This window comes from Cucumis sativus, chromosome 7 (assembly GCF_000004075.3).
Source record: "Cucumis sativus cultivar 9930 chromosome 7, Cucumber_9930_V3, whole genome shotgun sequence".
In the NCBI taxonomy this organism is placed as follows: domain Eukaryota; kingdom Viridiplantae; phylum Streptophyta; class Magnoliopsida; order Cucurbitales; family Cucurbitaceae; genus Cucumis; species Cucumis sativus.
Window position 1 is genome coordinate 22,155,025 of NC_026661.2, and position 18,637 is coordinate 22,173,661.

The following is an 18,637-nucleotide window of genomic DNA, read 5'->3' on the forward strand; positions in this document are numbered from 1 at the left end:
GATGATATTAATTATTAACTAATACAAATGGATAGTAAATTAATAAATTGTCAAAGCGATTATAACTCATCTGAGTCTTTTAGAAATACCCGTGATTCAAACTTTGCTTCTCTAATTGTTTCAAAAGATAAAAATAAAAACAAATTGATTGGTTAGAATTAATCATAGTCAAAAGAATTACAACAAAACTATAAGAATTTTTTTTGTCGGTTTTGCTTAGGTAGAAGCTCGATCCGTGAGTCCTATGATTAAAAACCATTAATTACACAATTTATTAATTCTTGTAAGTTTAAATTTATAGGTCACAAACACTTTATATTAATTATAGAGTCACGACTATATAACATATGTGTATAATAATGAAATGGTATATTAAACTAATAATGATTCCCGCTCAATTAAACTAATTTACCGGAAACAACGAACCAATTAGGGCACAGTTATCTACACGCATTGGACGAACAAGAAATTTGTAGGTTTCAACGGCCAGATGAATCGTGGTGTTTAGCTCTGAAATTGCAAAATCTATGGATCTAATTTTAAATTCGAGTTCAGTGATAATGTAGACCTCAGATGAACTATCGACTCGATGCAACCAGTTGAATTACTTCACAGGGGAACTGAAAGCTGAAGGCAGAAAGAACGAAGAATAGTAATGCCAGTTTCGTAGAATTACTTCACATTGGGATGGGAATGAGATGGAGATCGTCGCATGGGTTATTATTCGGTGATGGCGCCTTTCATCTTGCTTCAGGACTGGATGTTGGTAAAGTAATGGAAATTGAGAACGTCTCAATTGAATCCCTCGAGTTAAGTGAGGGATTTTCTGTCTTCCGACTCATTTCCATGGCCAGACAATCCCTTGTGGTTTATTTTCGGCCTACTGCTTGAATTTGAAGACACGCAAGCCGTTGCTATTTCTACCGATTTCCAAACGGAGTTGGAGTCGAATTCCCCTTTTAGTCTTGAGTCGATTACGTTCCTGATGTCTCCTTGCGAAATCATGGTGGTCGCCCATTGAATTATGTGAACATTTTGCTGAGCTCTGGAAATCACTGGTCTGCAAGTAATTATCTTCAACAATACTACTCCGAAGCTATAAACATCACTTTTCTCAGTCAGTCGGTTTGAGATGTAGTATCTGCATGTCCGACGTAGAGTAAGATTTGAGCTGTATTTAATCTGTATCTGTTTCCCTTTGGGTGACTCACGGAGTTTTTGGTTCCTTAGGAAATTGGTATGATTAATAGTTGGAACTGAATCTGGTACTTACTCTGGATCAAAGTAACCAGGAGTGCCAGCCTCAATTGTGGACATGTGAGTCTTGCGACCATCATTTGGGAAACTCTTGGAGAGTCCGAAATCTGCAAGTTTTGCTTGTAAATTGTCTGTTAGCAAGATGTTTGTTGTTTTGACATCTCTGTGGACCATGGGTGGCTGACAACCATGATGCAGGTACTCCAGTCCTGTATTTTTCAAGATTTACCTGAATATTTTCTTTGTATATGGTGCAAAAGGAATGCTAATATTAATATATTTATTGAAAGGATCGAGTTTAATCTATAATTTTGTTGAGTTTTCTCACCTTGTGCTGTAGCTATTGTAATCCGAAGTCCATCTTCCCAGGTTAAGAAAACTGGACTTTCTGTGTGCATACATAAATTGGTTGAAGGTTCTCGTTGAATTAACACGTGAGAAAAGTCTTCTATAGTAATTAGCTGAACATGAAAGGACCTGTGCTAAGTTACCCTTGGTCATATACTCGTAAATAAGTCCAAAGTGGTTTTTTTCATTCAAGTACCCAACATGGCTTGTCAAGTTTCCATGGTAAACTCTCATGAGAAGTATCACCTGCACAGATAGATTTAGTATGATATAGTGGGACAATTTATGCTGATTAGAAATTGGAATTCTATGTTTAGGTCACACTTACCTCTGTTTGAAATTGCTGATAACTGTGAGCTGATAGTGGAGATAGCATCTTTACAGCTACTTGAACATCATCTGTAACTTTATGATCCAAAAGATAACTGCAGCCACTATGAGGACGCCAAACAATCCACCAACTGACACCACAACAGGTACAACGAAACTTTTCTTCTTCCCCTTTGCACACGAGTCTGAGGCGCATGCACCATCAAGATTTGGATTATCTTCCACACTGTCGTAAAAGCATATCATTAGAAGATGGGCTGGAACCTTTTTTGTTCAATATATTCTTCAATGTTATTTTGAAGTATCCAGACTAAAAAAAAAAACACTGTGGTATATTCCACTTAGAACAGATCTTAATTTTAGTGAACCATTATTCACATTTTTTTTGGAGTTCAGGTGGAAGTGGACCGGTGAGGTTGTTTTTTGTCTAACTTTCTGTGAAGGGTAAAAAAAAATCGTTTTTGTCTAATTTTCCAAGTAAATTACATGACTTTGAGGCTTTTCATATTGGCCAAGAAATCAGGTACATTTCCTGATAGGCTATTACTCGACAAGTCTCTGAAAACAAAATCATTTAGTTCTTCTTCCTTGGCATTGAATAGTTTTTAGGGGGATTGGTTGATCTAACAGTTTGGGTACAAAGATACTCACAAAGTTTGTAACATGGATAAGTTGAATATATAAGGAGATATTTCACCCGTCAGGTCACTTGATGATAAGTCCCTAATAAAAAATTACAGTAGCTTATTTCATTTTATACTCTAATTCCAATGGACATCAAATATGTAATGCACAATTTTTAGGAATGAATGCACCTACAGTGATTATTTTTTGGAGCAGTCTCATTGTCACAGATTAAGCCACTCCACGGATATGCTTTGGGAAGAAATGGGTCTGCTTGCCAATATTTGTTTACTCCATATGTCAGCTTAATGCTCATAATCGCATTTACTAATTTACAAGACAGTACAAACCCGATCATTTTGTATTTGAGAAAGAGATAGACTGATAGATAGAGCAAACCATCTGCTGCTTCCGTTTGTATATTTGAGACATTTATCACTTTATAAACATCAAATGCATTGATGAGAGGTGGAAGAGTTGAATTCTCAGGTGATGCTAATGAGACTGCATATGTTGTTAGTTATAAACTCTGTCAAGGATTGATTTCCTTTAAGATGGTCAAAGGTTGTCATTGCATATGTTGGGTTCTCATTCAGTATTTTGTGTCCAAGTTATCAAGCTTAGATGGCGAGGTTTGGTTTGAAAAAGTTCAACAGCCTTTACAGGATAAGCTTCTTCGTTGGTTTGCTTGCTTTGCGGAGCATGATCAACATCTTGAACAAAAATATTTTGATCAAAGAGGTAAATTCAGAATAGAAAATCCAACGTTGTCACCAAAACATGAACGTGTCCATCAGGGATAAACCCATAAGGGACGTTTCAAGCTCATTCAAAGTTGTAATAAGAAGATCAATCACCAAACTATCATCTTCCAAAGGGAACCCCTCAAAGAGTGGTGTCTTCTTCATCATTTGCTTTAACTTCTTTGATGTTCTAGTGGTCAATTTTCAACGTAATCAATAAGTCATTGTTCTTGCTCGATCTTTTTGACTTCACCTTGGTTTAGAGTTCCAGTGTTCGATACCACTCTTCCTCATCTCATTCGTTGCATTCTTCTTCTTCTTCTTCGCTTGAGACTACTTCCGAATCAACATCTTCAAAATTATCCTTTTCTTCTACTTTATTTATTTACCAACCAATCTAAAACTAACTTGATCATAAAATCTAAAGCTTGTAATTTACAAAGCACTAACTCAGTCCACAACAAATTATATTAAAACTAAAACAATCTCAAACTAAGCCTAAGCCTTTTCTAACTACTAAGCTTTTTCCAACTATGGACGCTTCATTTCATAAATCGTAAAGCAACATAATGTGGCTTGTGCTACCTTAGAAGTCAAATGTTTAATAACGAATTATGTGCTACCTTAATGTTAAGACTTTAAAGCGTTTAATAACGAAGAATTATCATATATATATATACATAAATGGAAGGAAGACATCTAACCAAACTTGTACGTATTTCACAACTTTATTTTGTATATACAAACAAATGAACTATTCAGGTACTACTAAACAATCAGTAATCAAATTCAATCAAATATATATCTGTTTTTCAAAAAATTGATTTTGAAGTTTCACTATTTTTGTATTAATTAGCCAAAATTGGAGTGATGCTCAACTCTTAACTTACAATTTATAGAAATTATTGTTGCAAATTGGTAATAGTTCTTTAAATTCTTAATAGAAAGAGAAATTTGATTATATTTTTATATGTAAAAAGAAGGGATTCATCCATAAGCATTGGGTATTGCATTGAGTTAGAACTTAGAATAGGGAATGAAAGCCCGCGAAACAAACATATATATATATTTAGAGAGAGAGATTTAATTTGAACACAAAACAGAGGCGCAAATATTATTATTTTTATTATTAAAACTCAGTGTCTTTCTGAGAGATTTCTCCATTTTTTCCGGCCGATAACAAGCTGGCTCGTCGGCGGCATCACCTGAAAGCTCGCTCTTTATTCCCTAAATTACCATTAACTACTACATATATCTTATATATATATATATGCGTCCTTTCCCCATTACATTACCATCTTCATCTCTTCACTCTCTTCTTCCCTGCGACCTTCCTGGACTGAAAATCCTCATCTCCGGTTGTCCGTACTTCAGCCGCTGTGCCTCTTCCCTTGAAATCCTGTACATGTTCGACAGAACTCCCAATGGAAGCAACCTCATCTGTGAAACTCTTCCCGCCAGCAAGTTCGTGATTGCGTTGTCGTTTGTCTTGAATGCTATCCATTCGAATCCTCTCTCGCTTGCTCTTGTCATCACCACGAAGTTCTGTGGAATCACCAGTACTTGTCCTTCCCGGACCTCGCCGTCGAACACTGCCTGACCGTAGTTGTCCACCACTTGCACTCTCGCGCTGCCTCTCGTAGCGTACGCCACTGTGTGGGCGTTCACTGTGTAGTGCGGTGCCGAGATCGCGTTCTGCGGTGAAATTTTTGTTGTTGTTAAGGTTTTAAGATTTGAAGGAATCTTATGCTATTACTGTCGTTAGATTGGGAGAAATGGTTTTAGAGACTTACGCTGTAGAGGACTCCTCGTTCGGCGCTGAGGCGGACCTGGCGGAGGAAGGGGAGGTTATTGAAGTTGGCGGTGGAGAGGCGGCCGCCGCGTGGGTTGAACACATCGGCATGTTCTGATCGACCAATGTTATGCTTCAATCGGAGTGTGCACACGGTTTCTTCGAAGCCATTTTCTGATTCTTTTTCAATGTATCTTCCTCTTGATCTTTCTTGATCGTCTTTCTCGGGCATAAGCACATCGAAATCTTCTTCGGCAAACACGATTCTGTCCCTCTCGTCGCTTTCTCCCTTCAACCGCCTAACCAATCCACTGTCTATTTGGAGAGCTTCTTCCAGAAATTCATCTGCAAATCCACTGAACACATTGCCTGATTTCTCTCCAGTGGATTCTCTGAAGCTTCTTCCTTCCCGTTCCCCTCTTCGCATCATCTCTGGTCTTCCGGCGAGGTAAAATTTCTGTAACAAACACACCAAAGAATTTTAAGGCTTCTTGTTCAAATCAGTAATTAAATCGTTATACTCTGTTTTTTTTTTTGTTCAACTTACTCTGGCGAATGGATCGATTTGATTGGCAACATTGCGTGTGTCAACGAACACGATCAAGATGAGATCAGACTGTCCACGGTTGTACATCCAGTGAGAAACTCCAGCCGGGACGACAAGGAGATCGCCCTCTCTGAACTCGCGGATCTTCTGGTGCTGGTCTCTGAAGTTTCCAGACGACTGCGATCTTCGTAGATCGGTTTCATAAGTCTCGGGACAGCCAGGCATTGCAACACCGCGAATACCAGTACCTTGGACGACGAAAATGAGTTTAGGAGCATTAGTGAATCCAGGTAGAAGCAGACCTTTGGGTCGGATTGTATGGCGGACCATATTTACTCCGGCGCACTGGAACTCCTCATTGTTGGGTTCCCATAGTTCAGTGTAACCAGCCTCCGCCTCAATCCGGCGAGCGGGCTCTTCAGCTCTGAGATTCTCGAGATGGCAGGCTTTGGGAGAGTGGAAACGGTGCTGCTGCCTAGCTTCACTGCCTTGGAATCCCCAACTCCAGGGAAATTGGTCGGTCTGAGAGAGGCAGCCATTGATGAAAACTGCTAAACATAAGAAAGCAAGAAGAGAAGAGCGAGCCATGGTGAGGGAGATGAGAAGAGAAGGCTGGTTGGTTGGTTAGTGTGAGGAAGGAAGAGGAAGGTGGCGGAGAATTTATAGGCGGGCGGAGGAAGGGCGGTGGTGACAAGTGGATGGCGGCGGTAGTAACAGAATACGTGGTGGAGGGATTGATGAAGAGACGCACCAGTTGCCATGGCGTTTCTGACTTGTTGGTAGAGTGGGTGCTCTTCCAAGCCTCCACGGACCATTGTTGTTCAGGAAGGAAGATCCACCTCATTTTTTGTCCATTCTGAGGTACGTAAACCCTTTTCAAAACTTCTAAATTCTTTCAATTTTTTGTTTTTCTCTTTTTCCCTTCTGATTCCTTTCTTCAGAAATTGGAATTTTATGTTTAGTTTACACTTGCCTGTGTTTTAAATTGCTGATAACTACGGGTTGATATTGGAGATAGCATTTTTACAACTACTTATACATATATTATCCTAACTTACTGATAATTTAAGGGATTTTAAAACATTGCTGATCTAATTATTTGTGTTGTTAGGAATTGTGAGATCAGGTAAGCATGTTAGTTTATTTATAGTGAGACAGGGGATTAAGCACCAATTATTCTCAAGTCTAAACTATCAGTTGATTTTTTATTTTATTACCCATTTCAACTGAGAACCACCTTTTAATTTTTGGACAAAGCTTGGGATATTCTGTTTTAGAGTATGAAAAAACCACAAGCATTTTTATGTCATTACTACATCAACGTTTCAAATTTAGTGTTATAAACTCTATCAAGGAGGAATTTTTTAAAGATGGTCAAAGGTTGTTATTGCATATGTTGGGTTCTCATGCAGTATTTTGTGTCCATGTTCTCAAGCGTAGATGGAGTTCAAGTTTTCCGTTAAAGCTTTGGCTTGAAAGAGTCTAACAGTCTTTACAGGAGGAGCTTCTTCATTGGTTTACTTGCTTTGGTTTAGTATGGGTTCAAGCCTCTTTACGTCAGACCTATATTGATTTTATTTCTTATGTTTAGTCCTTTTTTTTTTTCATTTTATCAATGGAAAGTTATTTCCTTTAGAAAAAAACTATGCCAAGGATGAAGAAAAGGGGATATGTATATTTTTTCATTGCACAAAAGTAATAAATTTGACGTAGCCTAAGTGGAAGAAGTAATCCTCCAAGAATCAAGCTTGTAAATATTTTATTAGAATGATGATGTGTCTCATACAACAGAAAATGAACTCTATTTATAGAGTTTGTTATAAGTGGGGTAAAAGAATAATTACGCAAGAATATTATCCAATTAGCCCTATTTTTCATTTGATTCTTCTAGCCCTCCAAATAGAAAACTCTTCCTCGAGTTTTAGAAAGAAAAAATGAAGCAAACAAGGAATGAAATAAACTCGTTCAACAGACCAATCAAACCTCCTACATCTTGAATAAAAATATTTTGATCAGAGTTAAATTCAAGATAGAAAATCCAACACTGTTGCTAGAAGCCGAACATGTCCATTAACCATAAACCCATAAGGGATGTTTCCATCAAGCTCATTCAAAACTTGATCGATTTTTTTACTTCTACCTTTGTTTAGAGTTTCGTTGTCTGATAACTCTTCCTCATCTCCTTTGTTGGATTTTTCTTGTTCGTTGGAGACTACTTCCGAATCAACATCTTAAGAAATTTCCTTTTTTTCTACTTTGTGTGATTTTTTTCCCAATCACCTCGATCAAATACATAGCTCTAAAATTTTTCGCAAAAGTTATCTTCAAGATTTTTTATTTGAAAGGTTTCCTGTGGAGATTCCTTTTTTTTCTTCAATATACAAAATTAATTATTTTTTGAACTCTGGCAAATGAATTGATAATTAATCTGTACTTTAGTACTTTTTCCGACAAACATTGAAGTTCTTTTGTTTTTTTTCTTTATTTACTCTAATGTTATAGGATTGAAGTACTTAGTATGTTTCAATCTCATAGTACGTAGTGGATTGATTAGTTGATTTTCTTGAATAGGAATGTCTTGCTTGATTGTATTTCATAACCACAAGAGTAATTTTGAGTCTTGAACGTTTCTTGGCTTGCAAAAGTCCATGTTGGACGATTCTTAAATTTTTTTCTTTTTTATCTTGAATATTAAAGGTTCCCCCTTAAAAAAAGGAATATTAAAAAAAAGGAATACTTTTGTAGGTATGGGTAGTAAAAGGATTTGGGTAAAAGTGGCCAATTGGAGCATAGCAATTAAGGTATGTGCCCTTGATTAAGAGATAAGAAGTTTGAATCTCCCATCTCACTTGTTAAACTCAGGAAACAAAAAGAAAGAAAAAGAAAAAAAAGATCATTAGAGGTGTGAAATCTTTATGCAGGCAAGAGAGTAAATATCCTCTCAACATATTATTTCATAATGAATGTTTATGAGATGTGTAATATCCTCAGAAAAGTTTATGCGCACAAAAGAGTATTCAATTAATATTTCTGTTAATCCTTCTCAAATAAATAAATCAACAAATAAATCAATTAATTAAAACTTTTGTCAATTGAATTGTTATCTTTTGAAATTTCTAGTCAACTGTAGACACTTTTGTGGCAGAACAAGATTATAAATTTTACTTTTTGGTTGTGTTGAAGATTTGTTTGATAGCATTTGAATGTTTTGATGCTGGGTTAGCATTATTTTCCTCTTTTGAATTTGAGTCTGGGTTTAGGTTAAAATTGACTTCATAAAATAACAATTGAGCCCTTCTCCAAAAGGTCCTTAAACGAATTTAGGAATGAAACTGCTTTATGAATTAATTTATTTACTTCGCTCATGAGATAAGAAAGTTTCCTTCAACACCACCAAAAGACAAAGCAAATTAGAGAACAGTTTTTCACATTTTTCTATTAACAATAGATATTTATGTTGGTGGTTGAAGGCGAAATTTATACATTTCAGGTTTCAATGACAAATGATAAAATCCAACAACTTAGATGAATTCTGGAAGGTAAACCCCCAATATCAGATGAATGGGAAAGAGCAAGATGCTGTTCAAATGAACTTCACCTTGCCATGGGACCTGATTGAGGGGGCAAAACCATGTAGATGGATGTCATTTCAATGGACTCTGTTGAATTAGGAGGCTGACTATCAGGTGTTCGGGTCAATTCTGTGGCTAAGCAACTTTTCAGTTCTGCCAGCACTTGATTTATTGTTGGCCTTCTCTCAGAATTAACTGCTACACAAGCCATTGCTACTTCCACTGCTTTTCGAACAGATCGTATGTTATATTCTCCTTTTAATCTTGGGTCTCCTATATTTCGAATGTCACCTTGTGCAACCATGGAACCAATCCATTTAACTATATGAACTGAATTCTGGCCCTGGGATTTTGATATCACTGGTCTGCAACTCACTATCTCCAACAGAGCGATGCCGAAGCTATATACATCACTTTTTGGACTCAGCCTGTTTGATGTTTTGTACCTAAAAGACAGGGCATAAAGTTTCTTCATATTTTTCTTTCACATTTTCTTTTCTTTTTAGGAAAAACTAAATGATCTCATTGAGAAATGTCTGAAATTAGTAGTTACTCTGGGTCAAGGTAACCGGTCTTATCATTTGTTGGGTAGCTCTTGGAAAGACCAAAGTCAGAAAGTTTAGCTTGGAAATTTTCAGTTAACAAGATGTTTGCTAGTTTCACGTCTCCATGGACAATTGGTGGCTTACAACCAACATGCAGATGTTCTAGTCCTGCATTTAATAAACTCGATACGGCACAAGGTTTTCATTTTGTAGAGGACAAAAGCAAAACTTGATAATGTATTTGTGAAGATATTTGAAAGGAAACTTATCTCACCTTGAGCTGCATCCATTGCTATTCGGAGTCTATCTTCCCAACTTATGACATTGGAACTTATCTCTGCATATCCAATAAAAAGAACAGGGAAGTGTTTTCATTCTTTTTATTTAAGTGGAACTAAAATTTTCAGTAGAACTTGGAATGTGATGCACGTGTTTCAAATCTTTGCTAGATGTTAAAAGCAAACGTTACCAGAAAGGCGCTGTGCTAAAGTTCCATTGGCCATGTACTCATAAATGAGGCCGAGATGAGTTCCTTCGTTCAAATACCCTACAAGGTTTGTCAAGTTTCGGTGGTGAACTTTAAGGAGAATGGTAACCTGTATGAAAGGGCATCTTTTTAGTCTGATAAGCAAGTGTGAGCTAAATATTTTTTATTAGAATATCGAAATATGAGATACTATATACAAATACATTCCTCTTCTTTAAATTGATCGTGGCCTTGTATTGCTGATGGTGCTAGCATCTTCACAGCCACTTGAATATCATCAATCAACCCATGGTAAACTGCTCCAAAACTACCTCTACCAAGAATCTGGTCAAAATTGTTGGTCATTGTCACAACTTCAGAGTAAGTGAACTGCCGCCTTCTCGTTTTCAAAGAACTGCTTCCAATGCTCGGGTTGGTTTGCGGACGATCCACCTCCAAGACCTCTTTACCTTTTTCTTTCCTTTTTCTTCTTGCAATACAAAAGAAAATCCCTGCAATTGTGGAAATAGCAAGTAGGCCACCAACCGATGCTACTACTGGAATCACAAACTTATTCTTTTTTTTCTGCTTCTCCCCTTTCTGTTCCTCAGTGCAATCACTTAAAGGATGTGCTTCAAGATTTGGATTACCTTTCACGCTGTCATCAATAAATTTTCATTAGTAGGCATGTTAGACGTAGAACTTGAAATTGAAATATTACTTACAAGTCCAGCTATTCTAAGAAAGATACCTCAGTGATAGTGAATTATCATTGAATCTTCTTAAGAGTACAGGTGGAATTGGACACGAGAGATTGTTGTTCTCCAAGTTTCTGTAAATAGAGAGAATACGTTTTCAGTTATCCTACAAACTACCTGGTCCTTGACTTTTTTTATTTATTTTTTCATTTTCATTGTAAGTAACTTACAGGACTTTGAGATTTGACAATTTGGACAGAGAATCAGGCAGTTTTCCTGTTAAGCCATTGTTTGACAAGTCCCTGAAATTAAAACTCTATTTACTATAATTGCTTTTAAGATTAAATTGGAGATCCTAGTTTAGATATTGTTTAAAGTAAAGATACTTACAGGGTTTCTAGGGCTGCTAGATTGGATAGATCTGGAGATATGTCTCCTGTCAGACCACTTGACGACAAGTTCCTGTAAGTTTTTTATTAGTGTTTTTTTTATCTCAATGCATATGTTTGGCTGGGAAACTTGGATGATTTATTTTCTAAGTAAAAAGCATGCATATACTTACAATGATATGATTCTTGGGATTGACTCATTGGTACAACCTACACCATTCCAAGGATATGCTTTGGGGATGCATGGATCTCCTTGCCAATCTTTGATGACTCCGTAAGTTGACTTTAATTTTCTCATTGTGTCCACTGATTTTCAGTGTATTGCATTCATGAAATCAATACTCAAGATTAAATTATTTGCCATCAGAATGTAAAAGCCGAAAATAAGAATCTAACAATGGAAAGTCAAGTCATCGTACCATCTTCCTGATCTGATTCTAGTTCTGAGATCTCAATTCTGAAATATACTTCTAAAGCATTGATGATTGGAGGAAGTGTTGAATTGTCAGTTCGAAAAAATGAAAGGTTGTGTTGTTTTTGTGGGAATTCCAATGGTTTGGTTTTATAATAGCTGCTTGGATACAAGTAATCGGGAATAATAGGTCCATCCCAATATTTCCCGTTATGACTGATGTTGAACCCTCGGAATTGCTTACGTGGAAGCTTTATCAACTCTGCAAAGTGAAAGTATATATAATACTGGATATTTTCATCATCTGACTTCCACCAAAGATTAATAGATGAACTCGTGTTTTTTGGTGCTATAGCAGTTTCCATGACTATGGCTGCTGGATGGTACTTGTTGTGGCCGTCAACATTTACAGTAAGAGAGGTGTTTAATTGAATGAAATAATCGTCATCATGGAAAGGATACCAAATTCGATCGAAAACATCATAAGGGTACCTGAAACAAAGGGGCACACGCACAAGAAATATTCCTTTTAACCATATTAGAAATTTCTTGCTGTGATATACAATAACGCATGGCAAAGTTGATGTATCAATAATAACTTACCTGTATTTTTCATTTGATCCCGACCCCATATTCAGTCGATCAAAAGTTGACAAGGATCCAAATTGAATTGGGTAAGTATCTTCTGGTAAAGGTCTAAATTCCAATGCAGAGATGAAAGGTATTCCAGTTCCCGTATTTATTAGACAGATTTGAACTCTATTTACTGATGGAATATGTATGATTTCTTTGTAGACCTCACTTGCTGTGTACTCAATCATCACTTTATCCCACAGGCTATCTCCAAAGTAGAGATCAAATGTTGGTAAGTTATTTAACCCATCATAATTTCCATACACAAAGCTTGCTCGAATTAAATATTTCTTTTGACTGATAATATTGCTTATGTTGTAACAGTTTCTGGTTTCTTGACGAAAGCTTCTAAGGGACTGTAGTTGTCTTTGATAGAAGCTCTTGAAGTTTGCGTTTATGGTTTTGCTTTCGCCACTGTTTATATATGCTGCATCTGAAATGTAGTCAATGCTTGTTGTTGGCTCCTTGTATGTTGAATTTTCCGGTAATCCACAATCCAAGCTTATAAAACCTGAGATAATTTTAGTCACATACAATTTGATGAATGTTTATGTAGAAATATACAAATGATGATAACAATTTTTACCTGATTGATCTTGAGCTTGAACAGCAAGTACAAGAGCTAGACCAACCAGAAAAGATCTCGTTGTTGCGTTCATTATCATGCCTTGGGAATTTCTCTCAGATTTGCTGCAGATAAGAATTCAAGTCAGTTATCTTGGCTTGCTAGGCCTTCCAAGTAATGTTCTTATATGTCTAATTCGTATTTGTGCCTTGACATTGAACATTTCATTTCTTCTCATCATTATTATATTATACTTCCCCTATACTTTTGATGTATAGACTTTTAAAATATATTTTGAAGACGTGACTTATATTGGTGACATTTAAGATTTAGAAGTTCATTTACTTTATTATAAAAGACACTATCTTCATATGATAATTCAACTGATTATCTTAAAGAATATAGTTTTGATGTATAGACTTTTAAAATGTGATATGCTCATTAAATTTGGCAAAATAACAGAAACTGGAGATCTAGCATTGCAAAGAAAGATTCATATTGTTAGATCTAAATGTTTTGCAGGTTATAGATCTTGGTCATAGATATTAAATTCATAGAACCTACAAGATATCTTCTAAACATTCCACTAATTCAACCAAATAAGGAATATCTTTTTCTTCTTTAAATCAAGCAGTTCTAATTTGTGATGTTGCTGCTCATGTTTGCAAGTTGACTTGAACTTGGTCTATCATTTTTTTAAAAAATAAATTTTCTGAGTTCAAGAATGTACTGATTTGTTTGTTTGTTTGTTTTTTTTATTTTTATGGCAGGACTTGGTCATCTATTAGAATACAAACAGTTGGACAGAGAGAATTTCAGCCCAATCATTGGCATCATGCTTTCCTTAGCAACGTTATTATTTAGACTTTACAAGCCCTTTATTTTATGCCCTACTTTCCCCTTAGCAGTACTAGAATTGATATGACATTTCTCTTAAAGGTTCTATTTTTCATTTCCATGGTTATTGTAATAAACAAAGGAAATTTGAAACTTGGTGAGCACCAATTATTTGAATGATAATGGCAATGTACTTTATTCCATCTTAATCTATTCATTATTCAACCTTAGCAGATACAAAGTCGATAGTTTAGGTTTAATTAAACTAGAGAGTTTAATCTGTCAAAATTCTATATTCTCATAAATTAGAAGTTTTGGACTTATCAAATACAAAATTAAGAGAGGTTTATGAATTTAAACTTATAAAATACAAAAGTAAGCTTTTTGGATCTTACTTAGGTTTCAAAATGTAACCTTTTCTACTTTTCAGATTCAAGCATTTTCATGAATGCTGGCTTTGTTCACTAGTGTTAACTTCTAACTAATTTCAAATAATTGTGATGGTCATAGAAATAATTATTATGAAATGGATCAGAGACCACCCAAAGAAGAAGCAATTAAAGCACGGTTTTTATTTATTTATTTTTTACATGAAGTCGAAATTTGTACGTTTGGAAGTTTTAAAAACACACTTCAATGATACATTCTGATATTCTGATGAATTTCACCTCGCCATGGGACCTGTTTGAGGTGGCAAAACCATGTACATTGATGTCATTTCCGTAGATTCTATTGAGTGAGGAGCTTGATTCTCTGGTGTTCGACTCAGTTCTATTGCTAAACAACTTTTCAGTTCTGCCACCACTTGATTCATTGTTGGCCTTCTCTCTGAATTCACTGATGCACAAGCCATTGCTACTTCCACCGCTTTACGGACAGAGGTTATGTTATATTCTCCTTTTAATCTTTTGTCTGCTATGTTTCTAAAATCACCTTGAGCAACCATGTGGCCAACCCATTTAATTATATGAATTGAATCCTGTCCTTTGGATTTAGATATCACTGGTTTGCAACAAACTATCTCTAACAGTGTAAGGCCGAAGCTGTACACATCACTTTTCTGACTCAACCGGTTTGATGTTTTGTACCTGAGAGACAAGCCATTAAGTTTCTTCAAATTTGTTTCTTTCCATTGCTTTTCCAAGGAAAAGCCAAGTGAAATTTGAGAAATGTTTGAAATTTGTGCTTACTCTGGGTCAATGTAACTGGTGTTATCATTTGTTGAGTAGCTCTTAAAGACACCGAAGTCAGAAAGTTTAGCTTGGAATTTTTCAGTCAACAAGATGTTTGTTGGTTTCACATTTCCATGGATTATTGGTTGCTTACAACCATTATGTAGGTACTCTAGTCCTGTATTCAGGGTTTTGGACAAAAATAAATGTGGATAATTTGTTACAAAGAAGTTTGAAAGAAACTTGACAAACCTTGTGCTGCATCCATTGCGATTCGGAGTCTATCTTCCCAACTTAGGACACTTGAACTTATCTCTGCATATTCAATGAGAACAGTGGAAGGAGGCCTCAATTTTCATTTTTGTTCTTGAAATGAGTTTAAAACGTTCAATATAATATGAAAGCTGATGCATGTGTTTCAAATCATTGATAGATACTAGAAGATTACCATAAAGGTGCTGTGCTATACTTCCATTGGCCATGTACTCGAAAATTAGGCCAAGGTGAGTTCCTTCACTCAAATACCCTTCAAGCTTTGTTAAGTTTCTGTGCTGAACATTAAGAAGAGTAGCAACCTGTATGAAATTAGCATCCTTTTAATCTGATAAACAAGTGTGTGGAAAATATTTTTGTGAGTATCAAATATGAAATACTAAGTATAAATATAAAATACATTCCTCTGCTTTGAATTGATCATGGCTTTGTATTGCTGATGGGGCTAGCATCTTCACAGCCACTTGAATATCATCAATCATCCCATGGTAAACTGCTCCAAAACTTCCTCTCCCAAGAATCCTCACAAAATTGTTGGTCACTCTCACCACTTCAGAATAAGTAAACTGGCGTATTCTGGTCTCCAAAGAACTGTCACCAACATTAGTGTTGGTTTCTGGACGATGCACCTCTACGGCATCATTACCTTCTTGTTTCCTTTTTGATCTAGCAATCCAGAAAACAATCCCCGCAATTATGGCAATGATAAGCAGACCACCAATTGATGCTACTACTGGAATTACAACTTTGTTTTTCTCCTTCTTTTCCACTACAATCTCGTTATTGCATTTTACACTGTCATAAGATTTTCATAAGCAGGCTTGTTAGCTTGCAGTTTGAAATTGGAATAATATTTATAAATTCATCTATTCCAAGAAAGAGACCTTAATGATAGTAAACTATCATTGAATCTTCGTATGAGTTCAGGTGGAATTGGACATGAGAGATTGTTGTTCTCCAAATTTCTGTACAAAGAATAAATACATTTTTAAACATCTTTCAAACTGCATCTTCCTTCATTGACTTCTTCGTTTTATGTAACTTACAGGACTTCGAGTTTTGACAATTTGGATAAATCGGGTACTTTTCCTGTCAAGTCATTGTTTGACAAATCCCTGAAATAAAAACTCAATTAATTTTGTTATTGGTCAAAGGATGAAACTGTGTCTTGTTGATCCAGTTTCCTTGTACAATTTAAATGAGAGAATACTTACAAAATTTGTAAGGCCGTTAGATCAAGTATATCAGTTGATATAAAGCCTGTCAAATTGCTCGATGACAAGTTCCTGCAAGATATATATATTTTTTTTTTTAGTTCAATTATGCGGTTATCTGGCAAAATCTTAGACGAAAAGGTTGTTATTTCCTAAGCAAAGTGTTTATGTACCGTATGTACTTACAGTGATATGATTCTTGGGCTTGATTCATCGCTGCAACCTATACCACTCCAAGGATATGTTCTCGGGATGCATGGATCTCCTTCCCAATCGTTGATCACTTTGTAAGTTGACTTTATTTTTTTGATTGCATCAACTAATTTCCATACAATGAATTTATTTAATTATCAATCTCGTTTAAACTTTTGTGTGATTGAATGTAAAAGGCAGAGCTAAGATGCTAATAATGAGTAATGGAATCAGCATACCATCTCCCTGATCTGATTCTAGTTCTAAGATTTCAATATTGGAATAAATTTCAACAGCGTTGAAGATTGGAGGAAGAGTTGAATTCTCAATTTGAGTTAAAGTTAAGTTGTGATGCTTTCCGGGGTCCAAAGGTTTGATGTTGTAAATACTGCTTGTGCTCAAGTAATCAGGAACAATAGGTCCCTCCCAATAATTCCCATTATGACTTATGTTGAAGCCTCTAAACTGTTTGGGTTTAAGCTTGACCAGCTCAGCAAAGTAAAGATATGCATAATACTGGATATTTTCATCACCTGTCTCCCATATAAAAAAAAAAGGCCTACTTGCATTTTTTGGGACTATAGTAGTTTCCATAACAATGGCTGGTGGCTGGTTCTCTGATTGGTTGACATCTACAGTGAGAGAGGTACTTAATCGATCGTAATATTTATCATTATTAATGGGAGGCCAAATTCGATCGAAAACATCATAAGGGAACCTGAAAAATGGCACTCACAGGGAATAGAAATGAGCCTCGTTCAATAAAAATTCATGTTGTGATATAGACTAATTTCAGTCTAAATTGATAAATCAATAATAAGGCATCTGTACCTGTATGGGATGTTTGATGTCGAACCAATATCATATCGGAAAGCAAGCAAGAGGGACCCTGATCCAATCGAGTAAATATGGTCTGGCAAAGGTCTAAATTCTAATGCAGAGATGAAAGGGGTTCCAGCTTCTTTATTGATCAAGCAGATTTGTACTTTGTTTGTCGATGGAACATGAATGATTTCATAATTGAATGTATATGTTTCTGACGTAATGTTCACTGTTACCCACAAGCTATCTCCAAAGTAGAGATCAAAGATTGGCGGAGATCGTATCCCATCATAATTACCATACAAGAAGCTTGCTCGAATTAAATATTTGGTGCCATCAGTAATATTGCTTATATTGTAACAGTTCCTGGTGCCATTAGGAAAGCTTCTAACGGTCCATAGTTGTTGTTCATAGCTATTTTTGTACAAGTCTATGTTTTCTGTTTCACCACTGTTTATATATGCTGCATCTGAGATGTAGGTGAGATTTGTGGTGTAGCTAGAATTTGCTGGTAGTCCACAATCCAGGCTTATAAAACCTGAGAAATCAAAAAAAAAAAAAAAAAGCCAAATATGATTTTAGAATGTTTATCGAGAAAATACAAATATTCCTTACAATATTTACCTGATTGATCTTGAGCTTGAATAGCATGTATAAGAGCTAAACAAAATAACAAACTTTTAGTTCTTGTATCCATCATCACCCCTTTCGAATTGCTTTCTGGTTGATTGCAGATACGACTTGAACTTGAAGCAGAGTGCTGTTGTTCCGGAGAAGAACTATCAGCTTTTCAACCTATTAAAGTGCTTATGTATACACTTGATACTGATTTCTTGATATTACATATATCGTTTTCCGTAGTTGGCAATGGAATTTCAACTACATGATTTTTTTATTACATACATAGTGAGGAGACTTCATAAAAATATTGATTACTTATTCAAAATCAGAAGTTCATTTATTTTATCAAAAGCCATTAGCATCCTATGATAATTACATTTATTGGCTTAAACAATATCATGTCAGATGTATGGACAAAATTTGAACACTGTTCTACCGTTACTTTAAATTTGGCAAGCTAACAGATGTTGAAAATCCAAAAGGTTCAGATTGTTGAATCTAAAATGTTATGCAGTTAATAGATTAAGATCATAGATTCTTAGCCTCTGCAAAAATACCTTTCACCAATTTTACCAATAAAGAATG

General features: G+C 35.7%; 2 protein-coding genes and 2 long non-coding RNA genes across 14 annotated transcripts; 2 read left to right on the plus strand and 2 right to left on the minus strand.

Annotated features, from left to right (window-relative positions):
* Window positions 1–420: 420 nt before the first annotated feature.
* Window positions 421–2,505, plus strand: LOC105436217. Its single transcript, XR_970161.2, has 2 exons — window positions 421–1,455; window positions 1,923–2,505. It is a non-coding gene; the product is annotated as an uncharacterized LOC105436217 (long non-coding RNA).
* Window positions 2,506–4,389: 1,884 nt separating this feature from the next.
* LOC101215676 (11S globulin subunit beta) lies at window positions 4,390–6,262 on the minus strand. Its single transcript, XM_004141621.3, has 3 exons — window positions 5,642–6,262; window positions 5,096–5,551; window positions 4,390–4,997 (listed from the first exon to the last, which is right to left on the minus strand). Exons 1-3 carry the CDS (start codon window positions 6,227–6,229, stop codon window positions 4,611–4,613), a joined length of 1,431 nt encoding a protein of 476 aa, XP_004141669.3. The 5' UTR covers window positions 6,230–6,262; the 3' UTR covers window positions 4,390–4,610.
* Window positions 6,263–6,365: 103 nt separating this feature from the next.
* On the plus strand, window positions 6,366–18,513 carry LOC116405316. Of its 11 annotated transcripts, XR_004218512.1 has the most exons (10): window positions 6,366–6,502; window positions 9,132–10,312; window positions 11,315–11,386; window positions 11,537–12,588; window positions 12,681–12,840; window positions 12,967–13,095; window positions 13,692–14,639; window positions 15,364–15,433; window positions 16,606–16,704; window positions 18,166–18,513. It is a non-coding gene; the product is annotated as an uncharacterized LOC116405316 (long non-coding RNA). The 11 variants fall into 11 exon arrangements; XR_004218505.1 differs by adding an exon at window positions 16,252–16,283 and having other exon boundaries at window positions 9,132–12,588; XR_004218510.1 differs by having other exon boundaries at window positions 9,132–12,397; window positions 12,519–12,588.
* On the minus strand, window positions 14,310–18,172 carry LOC101206930 (putative leucine-rich repeat receptor-like protein kinase At2g19210). The gene is made up of 11 exons (XM_031889416.1): window positions 18,056–18,172; window positions 17,441–17,969; window positions 16,849–17,327; window positions 16,604–16,736; window positions 16,418–16,489; window positions 16,250–16,318; window positions 16,088–16,168; window positions 15,379–15,998; window positions 15,183–15,245; window positions 14,949–15,108; window positions 14,310–14,846 (listed from the first exon to the last, which is right to left on the minus strand). The coding sequence occupies exons 1-8, from the start codon at window positions 18,129–18,131 to the stop codon at window positions 15,569–15,571; spliced, it is 1,869 nt and encodes a 622-aa protein (XP_031745276.1). The 5' UTR covers window positions 18,132–18,172; the 3' UTR covers window positions 14,310–14,846; window positions 14,949–15,108; window positions 15,183–15,245; window positions 15,379–15,568.
* Window positions 18,514–18,637: the final 124 nt, after the last annotated feature.